Source organism: Symphalangus syndactylus, chromosome 5, assembly GCF_028878055.3.
Source record: "Symphalangus syndactylus isolate Jambi chromosome 5, NHGRI_mSymSyn1-v2.1_pri, whole genome shotgun sequence".
Lineage (NCBI taxonomy): Eukaryota > Metazoa > Chordata > Mammalia > Primates > Hylobatidae > Symphalangus > Symphalangus syndactylus.
Genome location: NC_072427.2, coordinates 15,993,601 through 16,006,357, shown reverse-complemented (window position 1 = coordinate 16,006,357; position 12,757 = coordinate 15,993,601). Strand labels below are relative to the sequence as shown.

At 41.8% G+C, this 12,757-nt stretch overlaps 1 protein-coding gene across 1 annotated transcript in view; it reads left to right on the top strand.

Annotated features, from left to right (window-relative positions):
• The window catches only part of IQGAP1 (IQ motif containing GTPase activating protein 1), a 113,523-nt gene that overhangs the window by 87,444 nt on the left and 13,322 nt on the right, over nt 1–12,757 (top strand). Inside the window, exons 24-33 of the mRNA XM_055277198.2 lie at nt 257–412; nt 661–824; nt 1,258–1,482; nt 5,524–5,664; nt 5,761–5,845; nt 6,946–7,178; nt 7,812–7,944; nt 9,629–9,731; nt 10,555–10,690; nt 11,090–11,177. Coding sequence (XP_055133173.1) covers nt 257–412; nt 661–824; nt 1,258–1,482; nt 5,524–5,664; nt 5,761–5,845; nt 6,946–7,178; nt 7,812–7,944; nt 9,629–9,731; nt 10,555–10,690; nt 11,090–11,177 — 1,464 coding nt within the window. The remainder of the gene's footprint in view (nt 1–256; nt 413–660; nt 825–1,257; nt 1,483–5,523; nt 5,665–5,760; nt 5,846–6,945; nt 7,179–7,811; nt 7,945–9,628; nt 9,732–10,554; nt 10,691–11,089; nt 11,178–12,757) is intronic.

Here is a 12,757-nt window from a genome sequence, read left to right as displayed (position 1 = left end):
TTATAATAGATTGCTAGAAGTTGGTTTCCCAATTCAGTGGACATTCTTATGGCTCAGATTCTTTGTTGGAACATAAGAATGGATTTATTGATGTACTGAAAACAGGATAAAGTGTAGTGGTTTTAAAATATTCAGTGGGAATCTGCCAGTGCAGTACACCTTCATGTGAGTTTGCACGTGCTACAAAACCTTTCCTCAATGCCCAGAGGTTCATGTTTGAAAGCTTTCTGATCTATTTATTGGTTTTTGTTTATAGGATGTGGTTTCCCACAGTAAAAAACTTACCAAAAAAAATAAGGAACAGTTGTCTGATATGATGATGATAAATAAACAGAAGGGAGGTCTCAAGGCTTTGAGCAAGGAGAAGAGAGAGAAGTTGGAAGCTTACCAGCACCTGTTTTATTTATTGCAAGTAAGTGGCTCCTGGAATCAATGTTATAAAAATTTAGTGAATTTATTTTTCCACAAGAAAGCCTTACCATCAATCTCTCTGGAGATATTTTTGACTTCCACTGAGGGGTGAGTGACGGGCACTTCAATATGTTAATTTATTAATTTTTTTTCTCATATGTATTCTAGTCCTTCAATTTTAAATAATTGAATATATCTTGCCAGCCTTTATATTACCTACAAATGACTTATCCCTTGGTTTTATTTCAGACCAATCCCACCTATCTGGCCAAGCTAATTTTTCAGATGCCCCAGAACAAGTCCACCAAGTTCATGGACTCTGTAATCTTCACACTCTACAACTACGCATCCAACCAGCGAGAGGAGTACCTGCTCCTGCGGCTCTTTAAGACAGCGCTCCAAGAGGAAATCAAGTATGAACAGATTTCCTCAGGGCACAGGCCCCTTCCCACTATCACAGGGGCTCCCAGTTTGAGATCATGCCTTCCTGATCTTTTCTTGATCTCAATTAATTTACGAAAAATACTTACTCTAAAGAAGCATCTGATTTTTAAATAACTGATATAAAATCTTGCTGCTTCTGGGGAAGGGATAAATTAACTTTAGGAACATTCTGTATTAAGGTATAATTTCAAAAAGTAATCTGAACAGAAAGAATTCACATTTTTATCTAGTAGCGTACCTAATCATGACCATGATTCAGTGTGCAGCTGCAGGAACGTTCTGTGAGTGCCGGGGAATATTTCGAGAGAAACTGTTTCAGGGAGATAGGATCTTTAAGCAGGAAGGATCTTTTAAGTTGATGAATTTTGTGACAAGTTTAAATTTTTATCTGATGTTTTATAGGTCGAAGGTAGATCAGATTCAAGAGATTGTGACAGGAAATCCTACGGTTATTAAAATGGTTGTAAGTTTCAACCGTGGTGCCCGTGGCCAGAATGCCCTGAGACAGATCTTGGCCCCAGTCGTGAAGGAAATTATGGATGACAAATCTCTCAACATCAAAACTGACCCTGTGGATATTTACAAATCTTGGGTTAATCAGATGGAGTCTCAGACAGGAGAGGCAAGGTATGTTAACCATAATAACACTTTTCTTTCATGTTGTAATATTCTTTCCCTCTTTTTTCCCCTCTCTTTATTTATAAACTAATATTAGTTCAAATAGTTTTTCTTTTTTTTTTTTTTTTTTTGAGACAGAGTTTCACTCTTGTCACCCAGGCTGGAGTACAGTGGCACAATCTCAGCTCACTGCAGCCTCTACCTCCCAGGTCTAAGCGATTCTCATGCCCCAGCCTCCCGAGTAGCTGGGATTACAGTTGCACGCTACCACACCTGTCTAATTTTTGTATTTTTAGTAGAGACAGGGTTTCACCCTGTTGGCCAGACTGGTCTCGAACTCCTGACATCAAGCAATCCACCTGCCTCGGCCTCCCAAAGTGCTGGGATTACAGCCGTGAGCCACCACACCCAGCCTCAAATAGTTTTTCTTTAGAAAACTACTTTATAAGTTGTTGACCTGGTAATAAATTCACTTATTTAGCAAATATTTATTGAATATTACTATGTGCCAGGCATTGTGTTAGAGATGTGTACAGTAATGCAATAATGAGTGAAACAGGCATGCTCCCTACCCTCTCTTCATAGTTCATTGGGTGGAAGAGACACCAACCCGGTACATAAAAATAAAAGCATAATTAAACATTGAGGAAAGTTTTGTGAAGTTTTATGTAGGGTTCTGTAATGGAGACTTTATAAGAGGGAGCTAACATAAGGTGGTTAGGGAACTCCTATCCCAGAAGATAAAATTTCATTTAGCTGAGGCCCAAAGGCTAAGATGAACCCAGACTTACTAAGGGCTAGGTGCAGAGTATTCATGTCTGAACACTCTAAGGTGGAGGGTGTAGGACTTAAATGGACCCTAGCATAACTAGGGATACAGATGAATGAGAAGGTTCATATAGATTGGGTGAGTTCACTGTGTTTCATTAAAGGAAAAAAAATGGTGTGGGGTGAGCTGCCCTGAAATATCATGAGTTGGGCTAATTAAATTAACATATTACAGGAGATAACTGAGTTAGGGCCATAGCATAACCACCAACATTAATTTATCTAAAGCAAAAGTGTGCCAATCAAATATGGGTAATGCTGGGGAAAGGGAGTTCAGAATGCCAAAACGTTTCTGATTTTATTTGTCTTGGGTGAGGGACCCAGAGGGGTGGGAGATGGAGGTGTGAGCAGCATGGTCTGTTGTGGTTTTTTCTTGTTGTGGAGTAGAGTTAGATCATGCATGAAGTTCTCTGGGCATAGGCGGAGTAGCAGCTTTCCACACCATTGCTATTCAAAGTGTGGTTTGCACACCAGTAATGGAAAATCATCTGTGCACACTGTTTAGTTCAACTGATACTTTTTTTCATAGCAAGATTTTCTTAATGAAGGAAGCAATGTATTGATTTACATTCTGACTCATTCTCTTTATCTTGTCTTTGATCAGTTTGTAGACTGGCACTGGTCCAAACTTTGAATAACACTATTCTACATCATTCTACTTTCCATGTACCTGGATGCCAGGCAAACAGAGTTGTACGCTGGGTGGAGAGTGGAACATTCTGCTGACTCCTCGAAAGGGCTTATCTCGCCAGACATGGTAGCTCATGCCTGTAATCCCAGCGCTTTGGGAGGCTGAGGTGGGAGGATTGCTTGAGCTCAGGAGTTTGAGAACAGTCTGGGCAACATAGGGATACCTTGTCCCTACTTAAAAAAAAAAAAAAAAAAATTAGCTGAGTGCGGTTGTGCATACCTGTAGTTCCAGCTATTCTAGAGGCTGAGGCAGGAGGATTGGTTGAGCATGGGAGGTTGAGGTTGCAGTGTCCCTCGATGGCGCCTCTGCACTCCATCCTGGTTGACAAAAAAAGAAAGAAAGGGCATTTCCTTATTAGGAATCATTTGGCGTCTGATTGGTTCTCAGTACCTTGTAGGTCTGTTATCAGGATTCAGATCATTGCAAAAGTCTTTTTAATTTTTTTGCCTGCATACCTGAGGCCCACATCCAGGAATGTGGTCAGCCAAGTGCAATACTTGTCTGGGAAGTTTTGCCTGCAACCCAGGGCATTCCTTGCCGATAGCCCCATGTACACTGGCTCTGGGCTTCTCAGTTATTTCCTCTGATGGTCCATGAGTCAGTCATTTTTAGATCCAAAGCCCGCTGGACATTTCAGGATTGGTTTTCTTGTGGGTACCTGTAAGAAACTGGTGTCTTATTTTGCCTTTCATAAAATGGAAATGGAGCAGGCATGGTGGCATGCACCAGTAGTCCCAGTTGCTCAGGAGGCCGAGACAGGAAGATTGCTTGAGCCCAGGAGTTTGAGCGCTGCCTGGGCAACATAGACCCCATATCTGAAAAAAAAAAGGAAATTGATTTGAACTCTTTTTAAGATACCAGTGACTGTGAGGTATGGTGGTGTGGTGGGGATCTGTCCTGCAGGTAAGCATCACAGGTCCCTTAGCTTTCTTCGTTTACTTCAGCCACCATACACGTAGCAAACTGGAATCTTGTCACCTCTTGGGAATGTTCTTTCCTAAAATCTCAAAGTTAATGTTCTGTTCTATCACCAATGTTTTTTAGCATATTGATTCCCTTGCTGGTTACTGCTTTTAAAACTCATATAAATAATAAAATATACAATATTCTTTATTGTTAAGTTCCATGTATTTATTTAGTTCTCATAGAATGCTTCTGTTGATTTTTGCAGAATTCTTGTGTTCATAGTCTACCTATTTTAATTTAGCCATGCTATGACAAATGAAGAGGGGTATTCCTATCTACTTGTATTTTTCTTTTTGTTGTTGTTGTTGAAACAGAGTCTCGTTGTGTTGCTCAGGCTGGAGTGCAATGGTGTAATCTCAGCTCACTGCAACCTCTGCCTCCCGGGTTCAAGCGATTCTGCTGCCTCAGCCTCCCGAATAGCTGGGATTATAGGCATGTGCCACAACGCCTGGCTAATTTTTGTATTTATAGTAGAGATGGGGTTTCTCCATGTTGGCCAGGCTGGTCTCAAACTCTTGACCTCAGGTGATCCACCCACCTCGGCCTCCCAAAGTGCTGGGATGACAGGCGTGAGCCACCACACCCAGCCTCTACTTGTATTTTCTAAGGCTGCCATAACAAATCACCTCAAAGTGGGTGGCTTAAAACAACCAAAAGTCATTGTCTCACAATTGTGGAGGCCAGAAATCTGAAACCACTATCATGAAGTCGAGGTGTTGGAAGAGCCACGCTCCCTGCAGAGGCTCTAGTGGAAACTCTGTTTCTTGACTCTTACAGCTTGTGGTGACTGTTGACATCCCTCAACTTGTGGCTGTGTGGTTGCAGCCTCTGCCTTTGTGGTGACATTGCCTTCTCTTCCCCTTCTGTGTGTACCAAAGCTCTCTTCGCCTCTTTTTTTTTTTTTTTAGACAAGGTCTTGCTCAAGCAATCCTCCCACCTCAGCCTTCCTAGTAGCTGGGAATGCTAGCATGTGCTGCTGTGCCTGGCATAGCACTCCTATCTTTGAAGACCTCCTTCTGGTTTCTAACAAAGTCCAGATTTGTCAGTATCATATACAGGGTCTGCCATGGCCTGCTCCCTGTCTGCTTTTCCACTCTCATTTCTCCTGTCTCCCCTTCCTTCCTAGAAGACTCTTCCTCTCCCGTTTTCTTGAGTTCAAGCATCCGTTCCTTTTGGAAGCCTTCCTTGCTTTTTCCATTCTGAGTTGAAGCCCTTTCCCTATGGTCCTGTAGCACTTTTGGTGAACTGATTTACAGCACAATAGGTTTATAATCATCTGTATGTCGCTCCCACCAGACTGTAAAAGACTCAAGAGAAGGTATCATGTCTTGTATAACTTTTATTCCCAAGTGCGTATTATTGTGCCTGGCACACAATTCAGGCACCTGATTCACAGTTAAAAACCTGAGTTCAGATTCTAGCCTTATCACTTACCAGCCCTGTGAGCATGAGCTTAAGCTATCTAATATTTCTGGGTCTTTCAGTTTATGAAAGGTAAGACACTTGCTTCAGGCTGTTCCTGGCTGTTAGTCTAACATAGTTGGGTGTAATTTCTCTCTTCCCAGCAAACTGCCCTATGATGTGACCCCTGAGCAGGCGCTAGCTCATGAAGAAGTGAAGACACGGCTAGACAGCTCCATCAGGAACATGCGGGCTGTGACAGACAAGTTTCTCTCAGCCATTGTCAGCTCTGTGGACAAAATCCCGTGAGTGCCATCAGTTGTCATGACCCCCAGTAGAACCCAGCACTAAGTGCCTTTCTGCTCCTTGATCCTTCTCACTAAGTTTTGTCCATCCCACAGTTATGGGATGCGCTTCATTGCTAAAGTGCTGAAGGACTCGTTGCATGAGAAGTTCCCTGATGCTGGTGAGGATGAGCTGCTGAAGGTAAGAATCTCATAGCCGGCAGACTCCTGCCCTTTGAGGACAAAGCAATAAAACCAGGGCTGACCATAGATCATTACTAACTGCCTAAGTGTAGGTTCTGGCAGTAGCTTACTGTTGATTGTGAGCTTTTGAAAGCAATTGTAATTGGTAAATGATGCCTCTCTTAGGATGAAATGCTTCCTGTAGTTTGGCACACAAACATCAAACAAGTAGAAAGATGGATTTTTCCTGTTTTCAGATGCGTTTCTTTGAGTCCTATCTTTTCGCTGTAGTATTGTTCCCTCTGCTGGTGACCTGGCGAATAGTAGCAGGCACAATTGTTTCTGCTAAGGCTGTTGCTGATAACTCTTTTCTTACTCAGCTATGCTCTTCTCTTTTCTTTTTTTTTAATCTGAATGCTTTTTTCTTCTCTCTCCTAGTTCTGTGCTTTCCTACAGTGAGGCCTCGATTCTAGACTTTCTGTTCAGGTGAATTAATTTTATTTCTTCTGAATGAAACTCTAGGGGAAATGCTGTGACTGTCCCTGAATTCTTCTGTGGAAGAGATGTGTGTTAAGTGAATTTAATTTCAGAGGCATGAACTTGGCCTTTGAAGTCTGCAGCATGAGAATGTTGGGAGGTGGGGTTACTCTATGCTGATTGGGTCATGTTAAGGAATTTAGCTATGTTTGTTAGCTTTTTATAAGGAAAGCCCATCTACATGAAAGTACACAGTGCATGTGGGTGACAGCAGCCTTATTTGCTACCATGATATGTGAACAAAAGATGCCCTGAAATACTTAATAACAGACTTTAAGTATGTCATTTTTACCTTCTGAATCTGCTCTTTCATTAACTACTGGCAGTAGTTTTCAGTTCTGTTCTCGTTGTTTTCCTGTATTGAACAAAGGGATATTTCATTTAGTTCCAGGCCGTGAGAGAGAGTGTGTATATGTGCATGCATGCGTGTGTATATGTGCATGCATGCATGTGTATATGTATTTTTTATTTATTTTTTCCTCATAGGACTGCATTTTCTGCTTTTCTTTGCTAGCAAAGTCATTTGTGGCTTACTTGGTGGTATGTCTTTTAATACCCATCTTTCTGTTTCGTCTGTTCCAGATTATTGGTAACTTGCTTTATTATCGATACATGAATCCAGCCATTGTTGCTCCTGATGCCTTTGACATCATTGACTTGTCGGCAGGAGGCCAGCTTACCACAGACCAACGCCGAAATCTGGGCTCCATTGCAAAAATGCTTCAGCATGCTGCTTCCAATAAGATGTTTCTGGGAGATAATGCCCACTTAAGCATCATTAATGAATATCTTTCCCAGTCCTACCAGAAATTCAGGTAAGGGGAAAGGCACAAGTGCTTAAGAGAGTCTGTGGATGTATGTTTATCATTAAGGGGAAAAATAAGATTAAAAACCACCTCTCACTTTCCCTGGACTGCCATATTGTAGAAGACATGTTTGATGTGCCCAGGACTCCAGAAGATGATCCATTTACTTTGAAGAGAATTTTCATATGAAATAGATAGTAGTTAACACTTATGAAATAGATAGTAGTTAACATAAAAATAATGATGATTATGCATTTAGTACATGTTACCTTGTAATCAGAGAAGAATTGGAGAATGCTTTTAATTTTTGTAAATTAACATCTAGTTTTGAATTAAGTGCTTCAGAGCACTGTCTTAGAGACAGAATTGATTCTCCTAATGGTGTCCGAGAACTGTTTTAAATCATGGTGCAATAGTTCTTCTGGGTAAAACTAAAACTACAAACTAGGTGGAGAAAGAAGTTATTCGAACCACTATCCCCAGGTTGTCAAGCACAGCAAACACACAGCACTTACTCTTGAAGTAACTGTGTTGACTGGCTTCTGTTTGCACTCATTGTGTGAGAGGTTTGTGAAATGTCCTCTTGCCAACTTCTCATGTGTATGTCCCTTTTTGGGGGGCTGCCTCCTGTGCTTATTTCAGACGGTTTTTCCAAACTGCTTGTGATGTCCCAGAGCTTCAGGATAAATTTAATGTGGATGAGTACTCTGATTTAGTAACCCTCACCAAACCAGTAATCTACATTTCCATTGGTGAAATCATCAACACCCACACTGTAAGTATTTTTCTTTAATTACTTAATTTCATTGTCCTTAATTATTATCCCTGGCTGCTGTTTATCATCTCTAGTAGCCAGGTGTCTAACCTTCCTGTGATCTAACTGACAATGCATCTCCTTGATGTCTCTTTTTTTGCTTGTTATTCTTTTTTGTTTATTTATTTATTTTTTGAGATAGAGTCTCACCGTGTCGCCCAGGCTGGAGTGCAGTGGTGCGATCTCGGCTCACTGCAAGCTCCGTCTCCTGGGTTTACGCCATTCTCCTGCCTCAGCCTCCCGAGTAGCTGGGACTACAGGCGCCCGCCACCACGCCTGGCTAAATTTTTTGTATTTTTAGTAGAGACGGGGTTTCACTGCATCAGCCAGCATGGTGTCGATATCCTGACCTCATGATCCGCCCACCTCAGCCTCCCAAAGTGCTAGGATTACAGGCGTGAGCCACAACGCCCAGCCTTTTGCTTGTTGTTCTTAGCAATATCTACTGCTAAGTTTCTAAAAGGTCTTCCCAAGCCACCTGCATCAGAATCCTATGGGCTGATAGTTAAAAATGAAGTTTCCTGGACCACCCCCCCAGGCCTACTGAATCAGAATCCCACTAAATTGATCTATTGCCTTAATAAAATAGTGCTTTTACTCTTCTTTCTTTTTACCCTAGCCCTCTGCGTTATTTTTCTAACATGATCTAGAATACTAGCTTCTTTCTCTGTGTAGCCTTGGAGTGGATTTTTCCCTTGGAAGCTGGTGCTCCATGTTTCTTCAGATTTTTCAAATCATTTTTTCCCCTCTAGGGACATGGACATGTAAAACAGGAACAAGGACATATGTAAAAATGTAAACGAAATTTCAGGTTACTGTCATTTCTGAGGGCATCACCGGGGATAATGGCACCTTGAAGACTTTGTTGAGTGCCCCTACAATAATTATAACACATTGATTTGGTATACTTTTCTCTGAATTAAATCATGTCATACACTGGAAACATTAAGTAAAAGTCTACATGTGACTTACTTGAACTGGTAGTGGGGTACATTGATGACTTTGGGTATTGAACTTTGAGTTTCAATGTTTTGTGGGTTTTTTGTGTTTGTTTGTTTTGTTTTGTTTTTTTGAGATGGAGTCTTGCTCTGTCACTCAGGCTGGAGTGCAATGGCGCAATCTCGGCTCACTGCAACCCCCGCCTACCGGGTTCAAGCAATTCTCCTGCTTCAGCCTCCCTAGTAGCTGGGATTACAGGCGTGCACACCACGCCCAGCTAATTTTTGTATTTTTAGTAGAGACAGGGTTTCATCATGTTGTCCAGGCTGGTCTTGAACTCCTGACCTCAGGTGATCCGCCCACCTTGGCTTCCCAAAATGCTAGAATTACAGACATGAGCCACTGCGCCCAGCCACAGTGTTCTTTCTTACACAGGGCACATTTGAATCCTTTATGGCCATGAGGTTAAGAGAATACCAGTATTTCCTCTTCTTACATCATAACATAAGTCGTTCAACAGAGCCCGGTGTGGTGCTTTATATATCATATTGTTTATTTGGCTTAGTTTGCTAAGGATTTGCTTGTTGTTTCTTTGAATATAGGAACTTTGTTGGAACCTCTTTGTGCAGATCATTGTTAGGCTTTCTAGGGAGGGACGGACTGGAGAGTTGAATGTATAAATGGAGTTGATCATTGGTGTTTGCAGCTCCTGTTGGATCACCAGGATGCCATTGCTCCGGAGCACAATGATCCAATCCACGAGCTGCTGGACGACCTCGGCGAGGTGCCCACCATCGAGTCTCTGATAGGTAAAGTTCTAACTTTTGCCTGGAAGGTCAAAAGGGAATGTGACAGAAAAGTGTTGTAATTGTCACCTCCTCTGTTTTTTGCACTATACCAAACTCTGGATATACATTGAGAAATAAAATAGATGTGATCCTGATAGTTTCGTAAGAGACAAAACAAAAACAACAACAACAAAAGCCCAGATGTGATCACTATCTGTAAGGAACTGGGATCAGAGGAAGAGATTTTAAACGCAGATACATACTGCCAGCGTGTGTTTTTTTAAAAAAATTGCAGATACATAAATTAAAAGTCCTCTAAAGGAAATAATTTGTTTGTTTGTTATGAGACAGGGTCTCCCTCTGTTGCCCAGGCTGAACTACAGTGGTGCAGTCATAGCTCACTGCAGCCTCAAATTCCTAGGCTCAAGTGATCCTCCTGAGTTTTTTTTTTTTTTTTTTTTTAAATAGAGATGGGGGTCTCACTATGTTGCCCATGCTGGTCTCAAACTCCTGGCCTCAAGCCATCCTCCTCCTTTAGCCTTCCAAAGTGCTGGGATTGCAGGCCTGAGCCACTGCACCCAGCCAGAAAGAATGTTTTGAGAGAGAATTGTGATATTGTAGTGTTGAAATGATTTCTCAAACATTTATGGAGTTATTATGGATCCCTTGCCTTTATCATTTGGCATAATAACATTTTATTTCTCAGTAAAAGTTGTTATCGTCACACTGTACATGTTAGGTGATTCAAGTATTATCTTAGATTTGCATCTTATATTTGTATTATTTCCCCCCAATATCTCCTCTCTTTATTATGCTGACTCTTTCCACCCTCCCAAAACTTCAGGGGAAAGCTCTGGCAATTTAAATGACCCAAATAAGGAGGCACTGGCTAAGACAGAAGTGTCTCTCACCCTGACCAACAAGTTCGATGTGCCTGGAGATGAGAATGCAGAAATGGATGCTCGAACCATCTTACTGAAGTGAGTATCAAAAGAAGGAAGAATGGAATGAATGTAATCCAAAGGTTTCTTGGCCTTTGGAGAGGAACCTGCTGGGTCCTACCTGAAATGACCATCCTGACCTCTCATACTTGTCATAATCCCAGTCACCAATCACCTCGCATATTGTACTTGGCACAGGACTTATCTGCCTTATTTTGCTAATATGCTACAGTGAAATGTAAATCTTGGAAATCCTAACCCTCGTACCTACTTATGGAATGGTTGGGTAAATAAGCCTAGTGCCTTGAGTACTGTGTACTGGCAGCTGCCGCTTGGGACTTCTGTGAGGTACTGTTTGTGCTGCTGCTGCTGCTTTGGTCCACTTGAGAGGAACTAGAACACTGGTAATATTTAAATGCTTCCCCCATCTCGTTTCAGTACAAAACGTTTAATTGTGGATGTCATCCGGTTCCAGCCAGGAGAGACCTTGACTGAAATCCTAGAAACACCAGCCACCAGTGAACAGGTAAAATTTAGGGACTAACATACTCCTTTGTTTGGTAGATAAGCTTTCCCGATAGGCGCATGTCAGAGAAAGGAGGGGAGACAAATAAGAGTTGGTAACCTAGGGGTGAGCATGAATGTAACCGGGGGACAGTGGTAGTTACGGCTCGTCTGAGAAAGTGTTTGGTTCCTGAGTCCAGGAGGTGATGTCCTTTGGGCAGGAAGCTCACTGGCACTTGCATGCAGAATCAGTGTGTCCATCCAGTATATCCGTCCCTTGGTATCCACAGGGGATTCTTTCCAGCGCCCATTCCCCCTACCCCTGGCCAATACCAAAATCCATAGGTGTTAAAGTCCTTTATATAAAATGGTGTAGTATTTGGCCAGGGGTGGTGGCTCACGCCTGTAATCCCAGCGCTTTGGGAGGCCAAGGCGGGTGGATCACGAGGTCAGGAGATCGAGACCATCCTGGCTAACACGTGAAACCCTGTCTCTACTAAAAATACAAAAAATTAGCCAGGCTAGGTGGTGGACGCCTGTAGTCCCAGCTACTCGGGAGGCTGAGGCAGGAGAATGGCGTGTACCCAGGAGGCGGAGCTTGCAATGAGCCAAGATCACACCACTGCACTCCAGCCTGGGCAACAGAGCGAGACTCCGTCTCAAAAAATAATAAATAAATAAATAAATAAATAAATAAATGTTGTAGTATTTGCATATACTTACACACATTCTCCCACATACTTTAAATCATCTTTAGACTACTTATAATACCTACTACAATATAAATGCTATGTAAATAGTTGTTACTGTATTTTTTAAATTTGTATTATTTTTTATTGTATTTTTTTTTTTTTTTTTCAAATAGTTTCACGGTTGGTTGAAACCATGAATTATGTAGGGTTCACTGCAATTTATTGAATATTATATATTTTGAATTCTGTTATGTGCCTTGGTAGATAGAAGAAAAGTACAGAATGTGGCTCCTAAATTCAGTGAACTCATGGTCTTGTTGGGTAAATGTGACATATATACCTGAAACAGTGATGAAACCATTCAAAATTAACTATGTTACTGACTAAAAAATAAGAGAAGTTTCAGGAAAGAGGCCAGTGAGGCAATGCATTAGGAAGCTTCCTAAAGGAAGTGGAACTGGAGCCAGACGTATAAAGGTGGAAAGGATTTGGGTGTGCGTGTAAGACAAGAGAGGGCATTCGAGGCAGGAGAGCGATGTGTACAAAGGTACAAAGGAGGGAAGAGCGTGATGCGACCAGACTACACGTCTGGAATGGAGCTGTGGGTGGAGGTGAGTAGGGAGAAATAAAACAGACCAAATTATTTAGAACTCACAAACTAGATGGGAATTTGGCACTGCAGAGATAAGGAATAAAGAGCCTCTATAAGGTTCAAGACCATTTAATAAAAGCTAATTAATTCAGCAGTGCTATTAGAGCAGATGGTAGTTGAGTCATCTAGGTGTGTGATAAGGTCCAGTGGGGTGGGCAGATGGGGGTTGGGACCTGGTATTTTGTAGGGTTGGATGAGTCATGTCATATCTAAGACCCTTGTTTCTTTTTTTTTTTTTTTAATTTGAGACGGAGTCTC